The sequence below is a fragment of the Camelina sativa genome, chromosome 5, assembly GCF_030686135.1.
Source record: "Camelina sativa cultivar CO46 ecotype springtype chromosome 5, ASM3068613v1".
NCBI classification, from domain to species: Eukaryota; Viridiplantae; Streptophyta; class Magnoliopsida; order Brassicales; family Brassicaceae; genus Camelina; species Camelina sativa.
The window spans coordinates 10,992,409-11,011,509 of NC_141884.1; the positions used below are offsets into that span (position 1 = coordinate 10,992,409).

A 19,101-nucleotide genomic window follows, 5' to 3' on the forward strand; every position below is an offset into this window, starting at 1 on the left:
AAAGCAGAAAACTATTTTGATTTATTAAAGTTTATAAGATAGAACGGAAAGAAGTCCGGCTACAAGGTCTGAGTATTAAGTATGAATCATAATTCGAATACTTTGTGATCTATTTGATCTATTTCGTGCTCCAGATACTCGAATGAATATCCGACGAAGTAAAACCATCTTGATAAAGATGACAGACCCCATTCTCTGTACTATCCGTAGGGTCAATTCTAACAAGTCACACTCTCATATTCCGGAAATATACAATGCAGAAAATAATTTCGCGGTCGAACTACCAAAGGCTAATAGGCTAAAATTGTTAGACCTACATACTTTACTTTTTTGTATCGAGCTAAAAGCGAGAACTTCAAGATTCTTCTCAGTCTAATTAACTGAAATTCCATCCAGTAGAACAGAAGAATTATAAATCTCCAAAATAATAGATATGAATACTGCAAATAGAGCCATTGCAACACCCATCAAAGGGGTCGTTCCCCATCCAGGAGCTACTTTACCATATTCAGAATTCAATGGTTTCAATAACTTCCCTACAGTAGTGCTTCTTGGACCAGATCTAGAACTATCCTCAACAGTTTGTGTAGCCATAAATCTTATTTTGTATTCATTACGATCTGTTGACTTTGTATACCATTCCGTTGTAAATAAATGATCTTAGCATAGATCCAGTGTGGTCTTTCAATTCTATAATAATGGAAACAGCAACCCTAGTCGCCATCTTTATATCTGGGTTACTTGTAAGTTTTACTGGGTATGCTCTATATACTGCCTTTGGGCAACCCTCTCAACAACTAAGAGATCCATTCGAGGAACACGGGGACTAGTTGACGTAATCAGCCTCCAAATATTTGGAGGCTGATTACATCAATGAAGATAATGAAAAATTCTTTCATTTTTTAGTTGAAATTTTAGGTGGTTCCCGAAAAAAAATAGCGAAAAAAATTATTCCTAAAGTGGATACTAAGAGAAATGTATAAACCAATGCTTCCATAAATTTGATCGTGGTTTACAATTATAGCTTTCATACCTGTTTTGTTTACTTGGGAGTATCCCTCTATAAAAAGAGTCAAAGAAACGGCAGAGATTTAAATAAAGATTCCTACAGTAGCCTACCTATTAAATAAAATCGCAAACATAAACTAGAAGAAAAAAGCAATGTTGCATCAGACTGCTTGTCGTTTTGTAGTTGGATCTCCAAGTTTTTGGAATGCCCCAAATTCCACTTGAGCATCCAAATCTGGATCAATACCAGCAAAAACATCTCTGAAGAGGGTTCTAGAACCATGCCAAATGTGTCCAAAGAAGAAAAGTAGAGCAAATGAAGCATGTCCAAACGTAAACCAACCTCGCCCTACGGTACATCTATTCGAAAAAGGACACCAAACCCATGCTCCTCAGGTGGATCCTTCTTTTGCAAGAGTTCGACATAGAAATCCTGGATAAAAAGGGGATTGAGAACGGAGTAGCAGACCATTTGTCCAGAATGAGAATCGAAGACCCACTCCCAATTTACGATTCGATGCCCGAGGAGAGACTGGTGCACATCGCCTTTTTGGAAGAAATGAGCCACACGATCGGACATACGATAGCCCACTCGATCCCCGAGTCAACCGGTCGATCGAGTTGATGGCAATCGAGTCAGCTAAACTCCCTTGGTACTCAGACTTCGTGAACTACATGGTGTGTGGAGAAATCCCCAAAGACTATGACGCTCACAGAAGGAAAAAGTTCTTCAGAGATGTAAATAGCTACTACTGGGACGAACCTTATCTTTACAAGAAAGGTACGGATGGCCTGTTCAGAAGATGTATAGCAGAAGAGGAAGTCTAAGGGGTATTTAAGCACTGTCATGGGTCCGCCTATGGAGGACATTTTGCAACCTTCAAAACAGTCCAAAAGATACTCCAAGCTGGTCTTTTGTGGCCAACGATGTTCAAGGACGCACAGCTCTTCATAGTAAAATGCGAGTCGTGCCAGAAAATGGGCAACATAGGTCAACGGAACGAAATGCCTCAGCAGCCAATCTTAGAAGTCGAAATCTTTGATGTCTGGGGAATAGATTTCATGGGACTGTTCAACCCACCCTCGGATGGAAACATGTACATCCTCGTGGCAGTCGACTATATGTCGAAATGGGTAGAAGCAATCGCCAGTCCGACAAATGATCACAAGGTCGTAATAAAAATGTTCAAAAGCATTATCTTCCCCAGATTTGGAATCCCAAGAGTAGTGATCAATGATGGAGGAACCCACTTCATTAACAGAGTTTTTGATGGCTTGCTGAAGATGCACGGAGTCAAGCATAAGGTCGCAACAGCTTATCACCCACAAACCAGCGGACAAGTAGAAGTGAGCAACAAACAGATTAAAGCGATACTAGCCAGAATTGTAGGAATCACGAAAAACGACTGGGCATTCAAGCTAGATGATGCACTTTGGACTTATAGGACCGCCTACAAAACACCGATCGGGCGAACACCCTTTCAACTACTTTATGGGAAAAACTGCCACCTTCCGGTCGAGGTTGAATACAAAGCAATGTGGGCAACCAAGCTGCTTAACTTAGATATCAAGATCGCCCAGGAAAAGAGAGTAATGGATCTCCACGAACTCGATGAGATACGGCTAGAGGCCTATGATAATTTGAGAATCTACAAGGAAAGAACCAAAGCTTTTCATGATAAGAAAATCCGACACAAGGACTTAAAAGCTGGAGACAAAGTCCTTTTGTTCAACTCAAGACTTCGGCTATTCCCTGGGAAGCTCAAGTCAAGATGGCCAGGACCATTCGAAATTAAAGACATTCTGCCCTATGGAGCAGTCACTCTTCTTGATAGCAATGTGAAAGAATTTACTGTGAACGGGCAGAGAGTGAAGAGGTACATGGCAAATGAGAGCACAGAGGAGCAACCACCTCTGCGTCTCGACGATCCCGCGCCAATCTAAGATAAATTGAAAGTTAAGCTCAGCGACTATAAACAAGCTCACTTGGGAGGAAATCCCAACGGCAGGTCTGTAAATTTGACTTTCATGTTTTAAGTGTTTTCTCTCTTCAGTTCTTATGCCTTACCCGATGTCCTACCCGATGCCCTACCCGATGAGCTACGCGATCCCACCCTCGATCAACACCTCGGATGCTGGTCCGAGTAAGTCGTCCGTGCACATTACTGAGTTCTCTGACGAGCAAACACCGGCACCTGCTGAAGCCGGAGACGACCCTGGCTATACGTTGGCAAGCATGGAGGCTGCTGCAACCTCCTTCTTCACCAACCCATGAGGTACCACATTCATCCAAACTTTGTAAATAACACTGCATTTAGTTTAATTTATTTTGTGTGATTCTTGGATTCTTTTCCAGTTTTTATTTACACAGGGACTGTGTAATTTAAGTTTGGGGGAGGGTCCTAGAATGTATTTAACATTGTGTTTTATTTTCTTATTTTTCTTATTTCAAATTTTTGCATGCTAGTCTTATTCATTTGAGTCGGCATCTATGTGCATTAAAAAACCCAAAAAAATTTGAAAAATTTCAAAAAAAAAAATAAAAACAAAAGAGTGTTCATGTAGTTGCATTTGCATACTAGGATTGAGTCTAGTTTGTTTCATATAGGATTGTTGCATATGCATCTTAGGGGACAATGATTAAAACCACCTTGTTTAAAATCAAACCTTAGGATTGAAGCTATAGCCCTTAGTCACAGTTCATTGTTGCTAGATCAATCTTTGGAAAAAAATGAAAAATCTTTGCTTAGATCCTTTGTGTCGATTGAATGCTTCCTCCACTTGCTTGAACATTAGAACATCTCTATATTATTGGATTTAATTTGAACTTTAATTGTCTTGCTTATGGAACTTGAATACTTGCTCATGGTAACTCTAAAACTCGGGTTAGCACTCCACTTTTTACCAATCTTTTCGTTTAACCCGATTCATTTGTCCTATCCTTGAATTCAAACCCTTCTTTCAAACCTTGTTGTGAATTGTTGAGTGAGGCCTTTTTCATTGTGCTATAGGTTGTGAAACCTTGAGAGTATTGAGAACGACAAAGAACTGCCTCTTGATTTAGCTAAGTTAGATTTGAACTAGCTAATAGATTCGGTTTAGAAGGATAGGTGGTTAGAATGTTTATTTGGGGTTGGATTGTGGAATATAAAAAAAAAAGAGAGAAAAGTCCCTAAGGTTAGAATTAATTAGCTCTAAGTCTCTAAGTAAAAAAAAAAAAAAGTTCTTGCTATAGTCTCCTAGAAAGAAAGAAAAAGAATATATGTATATTAGGAGTTTAGCAAAGAAAGAAAAAAAAAATAGAAAAAAAAAGAGATTAATAGCTAGAATTTTAAAGTCTAAAAGTCTAAACCTTAGGGAGTAAAAAAAAAAGAAGAAGAAGGAGTTAAAATCAAGGGTGTGGGTAGTTAAATTCTAGGAGGTTTAAAAATATATTATGAATGTATGAGAAAAGGGTAGATCATCAATAGTTAAGCTTTGTATGCACAAATTGTTCTCAGTCTTAGATAGTTTTCACGACTGTCTAGCATTCTACTTTTTGAGAGAAAAACCACCTAAAGAATTTGCTTGAAACCACCTTATCAAAAAGCCTTACCCTTGAAACCGATTGAGTTTGATTCACCTTCCATTTGCAAGAATTCGCCAAACACATAATTGAATGTGAAAGAGATGTTCCTTATCTTTAGTTGGAGGTTGAGCTAGATCGATGCATGGCAATAAGCATAGAAAAATATTTGTAAGTATGTTGATTGATCTTAGCACCATTAAACTATCTCTAAGGACTATAGCTTACATCCTTCGGTTAGCATCTTAAGGTTATGAGTCCCCACTTTCAAACCGTACCTTCTTACTTCCTTGCTAGAGGACTAGCAAGATTTAAGTTTGCGAGTCTGATAACACTCTAATTTACATGTTTTTAGCATCATTTTTTGTCCATATTTTGCATTGTTCATACCTCTAACTTAGCATTTTTAGACCATTTACTGTAGGAATCAAGTTTTAGAGCATTTAGGGTGTTGCATTTCTGCATTTGCATATATTGGATGAAAACAGGTGCTAAAGAGCCAAAAATGGGGAAAAACAAGGACAACTCGAGCATGTACCCGAAGGAGCCATCGAGCTACAAGAACAAGTCCGTACCCCAACACGATCGAAGAGGATCCAAGAGCGAGAAGAGCAACCCGAAGATCCACCCGAGGAGTTACCCGACTCAAGCCTCGTGTACCCCATCGAGTAGACCATCGGGCAGGTTTGGGAAGCTAGGTCAAATGGGTTTCCATATATAAACCCCCTCTTCCCCTAGCTCGCAAATGAGCAAGCCGCAGACCCTCAAACCAGAGAGCGAGAGCTTCTGTGAGAGAACTGAGCGACTCAACATATTTTTCTTGTTTTTGTATTTTTATTTTGTAGTTTTTCGTAGATCTTTTATCCCTACTCTTTTCAACTCTACTCTATCTTTTTAATAATGTCATTTTCATTTATTTCTAATGCTTTATCATTCGTTTCTATGTCCGAGTAGTGTAGCAAAGTTTCCAGAGATGGGATAGATGATTAGGTGTTCTTGATCGGTTAGGATGCTTTAGTTGATTGTTATGATAGATAAATTTCCTTCTAGGTTGATGTTCTTAATGCGGTCAACAGACCAACAGGTTGAGATTAGATCTAGGACGTTTATAATGCTACAGGCCGAAAGGAGTAGATAAAACGCTTGATTAGGTCAATGCTAGAGGTATACTTAACTTTGAGTGACAAAATCAGATAACTCTAAGTGTACTGACAAAAATGAATTGTTCTTAATGCCTGCTTGTTCATATTGCTAGTGCGACAGGGTGGTAGTATGTTCAAGGTTGATTGTTACTAGTGCGACAATGTGGTGACAAGGTTTTAGAGGTTCATTGTCTAGGAAATAACTGCTTGAGGCATGTAAGGCATCCGTATTGGTCCAGAACACTTAGGATTCGATTACCCCCATCCTTAGGAACTTTCGTATTTTATTTCTTGCATTTTCCTTACTTACTCGACCACTTACCCGACCAGGTACACGATAACCTGTATCGAGTAATACCTCGAGCTGTTCATAGTTCACTTGCATACTCGATCAACCCACTCAATTATGTACTCGATTGCTTGCATCGAGTGCTTAGGTCGTGTGGTTTACTTGTTCATATTCTTTTACTCTGTTTATATTAGGACTGTTAGAACCAAACCCCCCTATTGCTTGGCTTGACTTGCTTAATTCTGATTGCATCCTATCTGCTAGCATAACAACCATTTGGATTGATAACCCTTTGTACTACAACTGCATAGGGAATTGATACCCTTGGTGAAAACTAGTCTATCAAATAGCCTTAGACATTACGTTCACACTGGATCTAGTGTCACAAAGGGAGTCCTCAAATTTTACTCCTAAGATGGAGCATGGAACAACAAATTTTCCTGGATCTTCTAACTTGGGTAGTCTTTTCAAAGATGGAGCATGAATGTTCTTCTCTCTAGCCAAAAACGTCTTAACCTCCACCAAATCCTTTTCTTCAACCACAACATCATTGTAAACCTTCTTCAACAAAGAGATATGCTTTACTGCCTCTGTAAAGGGAATGTCAGCGATGAACTCACTTATAGCTTCTTTGTACCGACCATACTTCTTTTCATCCAGAGGTTTCTTCACATGTCTTCTTGGAAAAGGAATTTGTGGCATATAGGGCTTTGGTTCCACAAGAAGTGATTCCTTGGAATCTGCATCAGGAACATCTGAGCTGGGTTTTCCCAAACCTGCAACAGGGACCGACTGGTCTGGACGTGGAGCGGTCGATCTGGGACTTTTTGAAATTGGTTCTGCATCATTGACGGGATCGATCGATCTATAAGGGGGATCGGTTGATCCAACATCTCTGGGGATCAAAATCGAATTATCAGAATGGATGGGACCGGCTGATCTAGGCTCGAGACTGATCGATCCTGTCTCTACGGATGCCAAACATGAATTGATCACAGCACAACTCTGCCCATCTTCGATCCCACCATGGAGTGTGATAGCATTGCATGACTCTTTATTCTTAGAGCTAGAAGAAATAGCAGAGACTCTCTTATCAATGGAATCAACACGTGAACTCAACCTCTCAAATTTTCCATTCAAATCATTGTACATGCTATCAATCTTGACATTAATCTCAGCAGAACTTTTCTTATGGCCCTCCAACAGTGCTTGCATCATCTATTCGAGTTTGTTATCTTGTGAAGCTGCAGATGGAGCATGGTATCCTTGGGTATTTGAGCTATTAAATCCAACACCTTTGTTCCAAAATCCTTGCGAGAAGTTACCTTGTTGATTATGTGGAGGATACACTTGATCTTGAGGATTCTCGACATTAGTGCTTCTGTAGGAGAGATGAGGATAATTTCTATAATTCTGATTAAACCCATGACTCTGATAGTTCCCTTGTCCTTCTACCTAGTTTAGCTCCTCTGTCCCCTCAAAACCTGAATTTACTCCAACTTGCTGATACGCACCCGTCTGCCCGTCGCACATGTTGACAGCTTGCTGATCTCTCTTCAAAAGAAGGTCTACCTTGGCAGTGAGACTCTTAATAACATATGTATTCATGGAGCTAACAACACGCACAGAACGATCATACTCATGGCTATGATTGCTGTTACTCGCTGCAAGGTTTTCGATCAAGAGGTTTGCTTCAGTGGCAGTGTTAGTAGAAAAATCTCCTCTGCTGGCAGTATCGAGTGCCATCTGGTACTTCTGGTCAATTCCTCCATAGAAGATGTTCATAAGATTCTCTTGTGAAAAGCCATGATGAGGACAGTCCCTCATATACTCCTTGAATTTCTCCCATGCTTCACAAAAAGACTCTGTACCACCTTGTGAGAAGGTAGTGATCTTGCTCCTTAACATAGCTGATCGTGACTTAGTGTAGAAGTGGTTTAAAAACGCTGCTCTACACTGCTCCCAAGTGGTAAGTGATCCTCGGTCCAAGAGATTTAGCCATCTCAATGCTTTATCTCCTAAAGAGAATTGGAATAAAGTCAGCATGAGGTAATCATATGGAACTCCATTAGACCTTGTTGTACTAGCCAATCTCTCAAAAGCTTCAATATGGTCCAGAGGGCTCTCTAAGGCTAATCCATTAACACACAATTCTGAACCAAATTGATGAGACTGTGCTTAATCTTATAGCCTTGTCTCGCAGGAGCAGGAGGTTGAATCGCAGACCGATTCGCAAATAGCCTGTTGTGAGCATCTTCGTCCCTCAAGGTGGCTCGCCTTGCTGGTGGGTTCAGCTCAGCCGCATTCTGCTCTTGTGGAGCTTGACATTGCAGAACAGGGGGAGGTGGCGGAATAATAACCTCTTGAGGGTTAGGCTGATGACCATCTGGATTCTGTCCATCCTCCATCTTATCAGCTTTAGCTTTCGCTTTTCTGTTTTCTCGTTCAAGTAGGGCTAACTCTTCGTTTCGCAGATTACGCAAATCAGTAGGCTTGTGGCTTCTTGTTTGCATGCACCTGAAACACAAGAAAACGAACACAAGAACTAATTAGTAAATAAAAATAATAAATCTTAGACTAAATTTAAATCTAGAATCTCAAAGGTAATCGTTTTGGTCCCCGGCAAAGGCGCCAAATTGATCAAAAGGTCAATTTATAACCCAAAGCACACTCAACCACGATCTAGTGGTGTCGTTGTAACACTTCAGGATCGAATCCACAGAGACCAAACAATTACACTATGAAACTATGAAGATCAAATATAGCTAAGACAAAAGAGGAAGTTTGTGAAGCAAGTAATAATTAAAAACGGAAAGTAAATAAGTTGTTTCTAAATCAAAAAGGAAATATTGGGCGCAGGGAACCAGTTAGGGGACATGACCACAAAATTAGATGATGGATTAGGATATCATTAAATACCGTTCTAGAACTCAAATCTCGAATTTAAAATTAACCTACTGTCGCAGCATTAGTTATCTATGAAAGGAATTGATAAAACTCTAAACCGTCTTTTGAATCTAACAATCCTAGCAAGCAGTAAGTTCAAGTTTGATTATGTTCACAAGGTGCCTCAACTTCAACTGTCGTTGGCTAAGGATCACCTTGCTCACCTAAGTTCTTTCAAGCAATTCAACAACACTTTTGATGCCTAGATGAATTAAGCCTATGATCATAAACTAGGTAGCTAATCTAGTTTAAGCAATAAGAACAACAATAGATGAAGAACTCAATAAATCAATCCAAATCTAACAACCTAAGTTAGAGAATCATAAAATCTCTTTTGAAACCCGAAACCCAACAGTAAAACTACTCAGCAATAGAGAAACAGAAACAGCAAATCAATGATGAAGATAACATAATTGAATTGCCAAAAAATAGAAAATAGGGTTTAGAAATCTTCTCCAAAGTGTCTTAGAAAAATAAAGCTTATGTCTCTGGAGGCCGAGCTTCTAACTTAAATATCAAAATAAAACCCTAAAAGTCGGTTTAAAACGAAAAAGGAAAACTTGCTTCGGATACGGGACTGGTCGATCCCGAATGCGGATCAGCCGATCCTGGATTTTCTCCATCTGCTTGCTAGTTCGATCAGTCTTCACCAAATTGGCTCCAGATGCATGTTTTCATCCCCTAAACACTAAGTTTCCTTCCAAAGTAACCTAGAACCTGTACAAACTCTCAAAAGACCAAAAAGCACACTTGGACTTTATAAAAGACTCAAAACAAGTATAAAAACTATAGTTAAAATCTTATAAAATACAGACACATCAGTGTGGGTTTACAAAAGAGTAGTGAAAGTTTAGATTTTATATTGAAACAAAATTATTAAGGTTAGATTTTACAATTAAACAAAATTATATGTCGGTTTGGGCTTACAAAAGAGTAGTTAGGATTTAGAGTTTATATTTTACAATTAAACAAAATTATATATCGGTTTGGGTTTATAGAAAGGGAGTTAGGGTTTAGGTTTTAAATTTTACAATTAAACAAAATTATATGATCGTTTGAGTTTATAAAAGAGTGGTTAGGGTTTAAGGTTTAGATATTACAATTAAACAAAATTGTATTTCAGTTTAGGTTTATGAAATAGTGGTTAGAGTTTAAATTATACAATTAAACAAAATTATATTTCAGTTTGGGTTTATAAATAATGGTTAGTGTTTAGATGTTATAATATTTTTGTTAATAATATCAATCCTTTATCTTTAATTTTTGAACAAATTTCTTGTTAAAAACAAAACTGTTGGAAAAATAGGAAATTCATATCAAAAAGGTCGTGGTATCCATCTCGAATATGGAAAGAAAGAAAGATATTACGTAAATAAAACATAATCAAATAATCACTAGAAATTATCAAATTAATCTTCAAATTCCAAAAGGGATAGGATTATCGATCTCAACCGACCCCCTCGACTCTATATAAGAAACATGTAGACCCCTTCTCAATCTCTCACCAAATGAACTCATTATTTCTCTTAATAATCTCTCTCAAATTTGTTTCTCTCATTCCAAAGTTAAGAACCAAAAACACAATCATGGCTTTGATTAAGGAGAACATGTTTTTTACTTCTTTATTGATTCTTGTAACTCTTTTTGGAGTTACCATATTGGAGGAACCGTTCATAAGGTCGGAGACTCGAAGGGATGGACGATGATAGATGTTGATTACGAGTCTTGGGCATCATCAAGAACTTTTCAAGTCGGAGACTCTTTGGTCTTCTCATACAACAACAATTTCCACGACGTCGCTGAACTCACTTACAATGATTTTCAGCAGTGTGAATCGTCTAACCCGCTGACAAAATACCATACCGGATCTGATACCATCATTCTAACCAAACCGGGACTCCAACAATTCATATGCGGGGTTCCTAGTCACTGCATGTTGGGACAGAAGCTTCAAATCCATGTCTTGCCGGCCTCCTTGGGTGCCGTGGCTGCTCCAGTTCCTCGACCAGTCAAGCTCTTCCTCGTCTCTTCCACCATCTCCGTTAGCTGATTCACCGGTCAATAATGCTCCACAGTATCAGATGGGACCATCACAAGCTAGCTCCACATAACGCAGCTTCAGCCTCTAATATTGTTTGGATCGGATCCAACTTGCTTTCTATTCTTTTCTTTATTCTTTTAGTTTGATAGATTCATACACGTTTAGACTGAGTTGTAGTTATTTTCCTTCTCTAGTGGTTTTGTTTATTCTTTTGGTTGTACTTCTTACGTTTTGATTGAGTTGTAGGTTTTTTTCCTTCTCTAGTGTTTTTGTTTACTCAATAACTAATGTAATATCTTTATTTTTCTTCTTGTGCTCTCACAAATACGTACTACTTAATTTCTTATATTTTAGCAGCCGAAAAATTAGCCTGTTGAATTGTAGTCCATTATTATATAGTATGAGACATCGGAAAAGTAAATTAATTAGTAAATTTTCAAGGTCTTGTAGGAGTATAGTTTAACATTTTATTAAACGACAATCTTCATATATATCACACACAAAAAATCTGTATTTTTGCAATAATTACAAAAATTGTTTTTAGGAAAATCGAATATTCAAATAGATACCACATAAGCATTAAAAAGATGAAAACATATACTCCATAAACGAATCATATTAACTCATATATTCCTGAACACCAAAATATATTTTAGTCTTTTTTATAATGTTAGCTATACAAATAAATAAGGTAAAACAATCATTAAATTTACAGATTTGACTAGCTAATTCACAAATTGTTGTTCATCTATATTCTTTCCGACATTCTAACAAACGTTTTATGGTATGAAACTATAAGATCGAGAATTATTAGCTAGATTTCGTAGTATATTTCATTTAAAGTCAAGTTTTATTACTAATATATATTCTCTCTGTTTCATAAAGACTATCATTTTTTTTTCATAAAAAATATTACATTACATTTTCAATATGATATTTTAAATCAAATGACTTATTTTATCCTTAACCCAAAATTCTTTTTATTAAACTTAAAAAAATTAACTACTCATTAAATAAATGTATATTTATATAATTTTAATTTTTCTTAATTTGTGTACCCTATGTCAAAATAACATTTTTTATGAAACGGAGGAAATATTACGAAAACCGTAGATGAAGAAATTAAGATCCATAAATCGGCGGCAGGCACAAGCACAAACACTTTCTAAATGGACACTTGATAGCTAGCTATATCATGATTTGTTTACTAAATAATATTTAAGGGTACAGTATTTCAGTATTTGCAAAAAAATGCTTCTTTTGTCGTATCCATTTTCTTTTATAAATATTTTCTTCAGTTATACATTTTCAACCGTGCAACGTTCATGAATTATGATGATCCTCAAAATCAAAATCATATGTAACCAATAACTTCATGATTATAAGAATAAATACCAATCCTTCCCATCACCTAAGTTTATAACATTAGGTGTCATCAAAGATATGTTATGTAGATTTTGCCTACGTCATAATTCTTTTTGTTATGTTTTCAGTCATTCATTTCTTTATTTTATTTATAACTATAATTTGTACCCGCGCAAGTGCAGGATTTTAATTTAATTTTTTTTTATTAATATAATTTCTTGAGCTTAAATATAATTATTCAAAGTTTTGAGGGTGAATCTTTGTAATATATGTCATGTGGTAATATTAAGTAAAATAAACGATATTGATGACTACTTCAAGATCTTTTATCATTAAGAGAGTTTATCTCTTATTTATATTTCATCAAAACATTTTTTAAAGGTTTTGATGTTGATCGATTGTTGATCTAATTGTATATACTATTTATGATTAGATGTTGATAATAACATAATATTATTCCGTATAAATTTAAATATACTAAATTTCATGAATATTGCTTAGTGTAAAGGTAAAATATAATATCATATCGTTATAACATTTTTACCGAGTTTGCTTTACCCATCGAAGTAATTGCAACGTACCATAAACGACCAATTCATGAATTTGCCTATCTTATCCTACTTTCCATGATTATATGGCCAAATGGTTAAACCCGACTTAGAATCTAATAATCTATTTAATAATGTATGTCATTTATTTTTTTACAAACTCATTTGTTTCACACAATAAATGAGATGTCAGAGATTTTAATTTATTCATGTGTAATTGTGTATTATTATATTTTCAAGTTTTACTAATTTATTTTCAAACACTTTTAACTATAATTCTTTTGTCATTATTGATGATGCACTCCTTTTGACATCTATTTTTTTCCACTTTCTATTGACTCACATATAACACATATTAGACTGTAAAATGATTTTCAAGACATATTATAACTATTTTCTCTTTAATTACTATCTTTCAAAACTTAAATTTGGATAAGAAGCATTTGATCTAATTGATGAAATATCAAATTTGTTTTTCTTTTTGATCATGTTATGAAATAATATTTCACTTTAAATTTTATTTTTCCTGTTTAAAATTTTATAAATACAATTACATTATTATTTTTATTCTACCATAATTTAAGTTTTACTTCCATTCAAAAACTTGATAATACACAATTACATAAAAAAATGATTCTAGCATAAATTTAAATTTTACTTCCATTTTAAAACTCAATAATATAAAATTACATAATTTTTTTTTATTCTACCATAAATTTAAAATTTACTTCCACTCTAAAACGCAATAATACATTTAAAATTTTAAATTATGATCAGTTTAGTAGAAAATTTTAAATATATTATTACCACTAATAAAAAATTATAGTATTGTTTTCTTATTTTGATATTTTATTTATTTTACATAATTATTTTTATTTAAACTTTCTATTAATTATAATTAACATAAATATGCACTAAATAAATATTTTAAATTTATTTAAAGTAAGAAAAAAATTGCTAAGGTGGATGTTTTTGTAGCTAGAAATGATGATATATAATTGCAGTATCAATGGAGATTCTAATAATAGTTCTTGTCTTCTTGACCTAGGAAAATATTTTATTTGTCTCTTATAATTATATGTGTTAACCATATGATGCACATATATGTAAAAGAACAAAGCATAAACGATACATGAAAGAAAGTTACGTACCAATAGGTAATAATATTATTTCAAATTCAGTGTAGTACTTCATATATATCGGGTAGATACTCTATTCTTTTTTTTTATTATTCTTTTTTTTTATGGTTGAATAATAAAATTAGAGTCTCGTTAATCCCTATTTTGTTTGCTCCCTACTTAATGCTTTTTCGAATTATGATCAAGAGGTAGATGTTCTCTATAGATAGAATATTTGTTTTTGGAACAACATAATTAGGCCGTTACAAATGAAGTCATTGCACTGGTGACGGAAGACATGAAAGGATGTGTAGAGAAGGGGAGAAATTGAAATTGAATGGTATGCGTTGCAGCATCGGATGGTGAAACGACATGGATCGAGGGTTAAGGAGGAGAGAAACGTGTGAAGGTGGAACGTTCTTCACACCGCCGTCCCAAAAATTTATCAGGTTGAATCCATATGATTTTAAAATAGTGTTGGGTCAAGAGACTTTCGATGAAATAGTGTTGGGCCTACAGACTTTACAGACTTTAGATGAACTCTAATGGATCATGTTATTTGTATGATTGTTTATAGGATTTATTAAAATCTTTAAGGCCCATAAAATTAAAGAAAAAATAGCTATTGTGGCAGCACCAGAGTGAGAAAATATAACTTTATATATATAGACTAGATTTATAACCCGCGCGTTACGCGGGACTATATTTTATTATTATTAATGCAACCTGTTGAATATAATTATAATTATTAATATTAAAAATATAAATCTATATAGATGTCAAAAATATTTTATTAATCGATATCTAACTTATCTATTTTGTTTAACATTTTTTACAATTATTTTTTTCTTTATTTTTTATATACACTTGTCATCTTTTTCAAATACTGCTTTTCACATTCTATTATCTCACTTACAATATATTGATTATAAAAACATATCATAACTATTTTTCATCTTTTTCATCTTCCAATATTCGTTTGTTTTTATCGGTTGAATGATCATTACTTACGAACATAGACGTAAAAAAATCTTAGAAAATATACTCACTCTTTGTCACAAATTTCTTTAACAATGTTTTACTACACGTAACAATTTATTTCTAGTAATAAATCTCATAATTGGACTTGTTTCTATCCATAAATACCATATTATAACATCAAATATTACATTTTATCTTAACTGTTTGACAAAAAAAAATTATGTTCATATATATAATTTTTTTTACTTTTAAAATATGTATAGTCTACTCTCTATCCATGTAATGTTCTTTTATTTGTATTCTCCTAAATCTACTAACTCTAAAGATTACTTTAACTTTTAAAAATGTATTTTTTTCTAAAAATAGAACTCTTTTAAAGTTTTAATTAAAATTCTACAATCTACCACTACTATTATGATTGTTTTTATTACAACTAACTTTCTCAAATTTCTTCTTAGTTTTTTTTACTATATTTTCTGCATGTGTGATGTTCAGAATATGCTTTCATTAATATTTTTTTAATTTCATGTAACATTATATAATTCTCTTAAATATATATATATTATTTTAATTTTTGAGCACTTGATTAATATTTTTTTCTTTTTTGGATATACCTTTGTTTAACAAATTTCACCATTTTAAAATTTTGAAAACGATATATAACATAGATCGCTCAAACTATTTTAATTATATATATTATTTTGAATTCTAAATAATAATATACACCAAATCCTTCTGGTTTTAATTGAATATACAATTTAGCACTAACAAACATAGTCTCAAGTTTTACATACATATATATAGATATATTATTGATTATATTATACTTTAACTGAAAATAATATTATATACAGACTTTTAATTAATAAAATTAATTTATAATTTAAAAGCAAGAATTGAATAACCTCTTGATCTTAAAAAACCTTTAAATTTTTGTGTTTGATTTCTAAAAAAAATCTTTCTTTCTTTATCTTAATAATTGTAACTCTTGAAAGTAATTGTTATTCAATTAAATAGATAATAGCTTTATTTTTCCCCTATTTCTCGCCTTTTACAAATATTTACACATTTTTTATATGGTATGATAGAAATATCTAATTTTATATTTATGTAATCTCTATTCATATTTTACTTTGATATTTTTTTTGTTGTATTTTTTTCATTTTGTTTTTAATTTATATTTTAGTTTAAATTATTATAAATTGTTGTTTTTATAATAATTAAAAATGAGTGAATTAATTGATACATTTACTTTAGATTTTATGTTCTATTGATGATATGAATTAATTTGTAAGTGATGAGGTGGAGAAAGGAGAAGAGAGAAAAGCCAACTTTATATATATAGATTCTTTTGTTAATGATATCAATGCTTTTATTTTTAATTCTAAACAAATTTTTTTTTAAATATATCTAAAATCAAATTTATTGTTAAAACAAAACTGCTGAAAATTTTCATATTAGATACGTCATGGTATCCATCTCGAATATCGAAAAAGGGAAAGATATTACGTAAACAACACATAATAAAATAGTCACTAAGAATTACTATCAAACTAATTTTCAAATCCCAACAGGAATAGGATTACCTCTACCGACCCCTCGGCTCTATATAAAAAACATATAGACCCTTCTCAACTTGTCACCAAACAAATTCATTACGTCCATTAATCATCTCTCTCAGACTTATTTCTCTCATTCCCAAGTTAAGAACCAAAAACACTATCATGGCTTTGACTAAGAAGAACATGTTTTTTACTTCTTTCTTGACTCTTGCAAACTCTTTTTGGAATTACCCTTGGAGGAACCGTTCACAAGGTCGGAGACTTAAAGGGATGGACGATGATAGAAGTTGATTACGAGGCTTGGGCATCATCAAGAACTTTTCAAGTCAGGAGACTCTTTGGTCTTCTCATACAACAACAATTTCCACGACGTCACTGAAGTCACTCACAATGATTTTCAGCTGTGTGAATCGTCTAAACCACTTGTGACATACAATACCGGGTCTGACTCAATCATTCTAACCAAACCGGAAGTCCAACAGTTCATATGCGGAGTTCCTGGTCACTGCAAGTCGGGGCAGAAGCTTCAAATCCATGTCTTGCCAGCCTCGTTGGGTCACGTCGCTGCTCCGGTTCCTGGACCTGTCCGATCACCTAGCTCTTCCTCGTCTCCTTCACCAGCCAACGGTCCACAGTATCAGCATCAGATGGCTCCATCACCTCTTCAAAGTGGTGCCTCAAAGTCGGCTTCTTGGATCGGCTTCAGCTTGTTGGCATTGATCTTAGCATTCTAGTCTTGTCTTTTATTATTACACTTTTTAATTTCCTTTTGTAATAGCGAGTGAAGGTTCGTTGTTAAACACTGAAACAACATATTCCTGTTTCTTTTTTCTTCTTTGCATTACTTTATTTAATTAGGTTTTGCTATCTTGTAATTAGAATTTAGCTTATTCATTAATTCAAATCTTATTTTTCTAAAAGAATTTAGTATATCACCACCAATCATCATAATTAAGTGACCTCTTTTTTAATACTCCATTCGTTTCAAAATATAAGATTTTTTAAACAATAACATGTAGATTAAGAAACATCTTGAAACGACCGACCTTTTTTTTTTTAATAATAAATAATAAATAATAATAATATAATAAATAAACTACAACTAGTGGTCCTATACCCACTAGCCACCTAACCACCACACATTCAACAGCGGAAATAACCAACCAATATTCAATAATATTTCAATAATAAAATATAACCATAATTCCAACGTCAACAAATCCAAACATCAAGAATCAAAGAACCAGCAACCTAGCAATGTTCTAATGACCCAACTCTAGCAACCTAGCAATGCCAGACAACATCAAACCGAGTCCCTAGAACATCCTCCTCTTCATTGCCTGGATTCCACGATCACACTTTGCCTTTACCTGCACCACAAACACAAATTGCAATGCATGAGTATTTTATAAACACTCAGTAAGGCAATCCTCCCATCTACTGGGCTATACACACAAGCAATAGAGTATCTTTAACCATCAAACAACAAGCAATAAACAACAATCGACCAACCAGGACAATGCATCGACCGATGCCACACATGCATCGATCGACTCACCAAGGGGTTGCATCGACCGATACAGAAGCTGCATCGACCGATGCAAGTGTAACTTGTATCGACCGATACCCAGTCTGCATCGACCGACGCATGCTCGACGCACACGAAAAACCCTAGAGTTTTTACGCGCCGTCCTTGCACTTGCATCGACCCACGCAAGATATGCATCGACCGATGCATCGTCGAGCACCGTGTTTTCCCCGAAGCTTCTCGCCGGATCTTCGTTCCTGAAACCACAAAACTCGATCCCAAGCCACAAGAAAGCTTCCTAACGTCCATAACAATGATCTAAACAGCCTAACAACACCAAACAAGCAGATTAAAGGGTTCTCTAGCTTAGTTCAGCCATGGTCCTGCACTTACCTTTGCCAAGACGAATCTGAACCACAAACAAGCAAGAAAACGCTCCTAGGAAGCTCCTATCACGATCCCAGCTACAGATCTCTATAGGAACGCCCCAAATCTCCAAGAAAACACCAAGAACTTTCAAGAACTCTTTTCTCTCCTTTCTTTCTCTCAAAAATCGGCTATCCACGACTAATGAGACCAAAAACACGACTTAAGGGTTTTCATTCCCTTTTGTCCAAAATGCAGCGTTTGACTTAAGTCAAAACACAGAGAATTGCACTTGCATCGACCGATGCACCATCTGCATCGACCGATGCAACTCCGAAACCGGGATTCCGGTTCACGGATGTTACAATTCTCCCCCACCAAACTGGATTCGTCCTCGAATCCCGAACAACCATAAGCCAAGGACTCCCGTGCAACCGTCTCCACGGCCTGCACTCTTCCGACTGATCTACAGAAGGTCATCTCTAGGCGATAGACTCACGCTCCAGGCGTCATTTGCTCTTGACTTTTTGGACTTCCCTTTACTCATAGGCCTAAACCTTGAGTTTTATTGGCTCCTCATCAGACCTAAGTCTGCATGCCAAATGTCGGCTCCTCATCGGGCCTAAGCCCGCATGCCATAAT

The 19,101-nt window shown here is 34.9% G+C and overlaps 1 protein-coding gene, 1 non-coding gene and 2 pseudogenes across 2 annotated transcripts; 3 read left to right on the forward strand and 1 right to left on the reverse strand.

Annotated features, from left to right (window-relative positions):
• Positions 1–6,346: 6,346 nt before the first annotated feature.
• Positions 6,347–7,222, reverse strand: LOC147943547 (uncharacterized). The gene has a single exon (XM_087512270.1). It carries the CDS (start codon positions 7,220–7,222, stop codon positions 6,347–6,349), a length of 876 nt encoding a protein of 291 aa, XP_087368396.1.
• A 583-nt stretch (positions 7,223–7,805) lies between these two features.
• LOC147943548 (small nucleolar RNA R71) lies at positions 7,806–7,912 on the forward strand. Its single transcript, XR_015558754.1, has one exon. It is a non-coding gene; the product is annotated as a small nucleolar RNA R71 (small nucleolar RNA).
• Positions 7,913–10,536: 2,624 nt separating this feature from the next.
• LOC104789126 (mavicyanin pseudogene) lies at positions 10,537–11,298 on the forward strand (annotated as a pseudogene).
• Positions 11,299–16,727: 5,429 nt separating this feature from the next.
• LOC104789127 (mavicyanin pseudogene) lies at positions 16,728–17,343 on the forward strand (annotated as a pseudogene).
• Positions 17,344–19,101: the final 1,758 nt, after the last annotated feature.

What these genes read in the sequence shown, in the direction of transcription:
- LOC147943547 (XM_087512270.1), bottom strand. Translation starts at nt 7,222, where the DNA reads ATGATGCAAGCACTGTTGGAGGGCCATAAGAAAAGTTCTGCTGAGATT.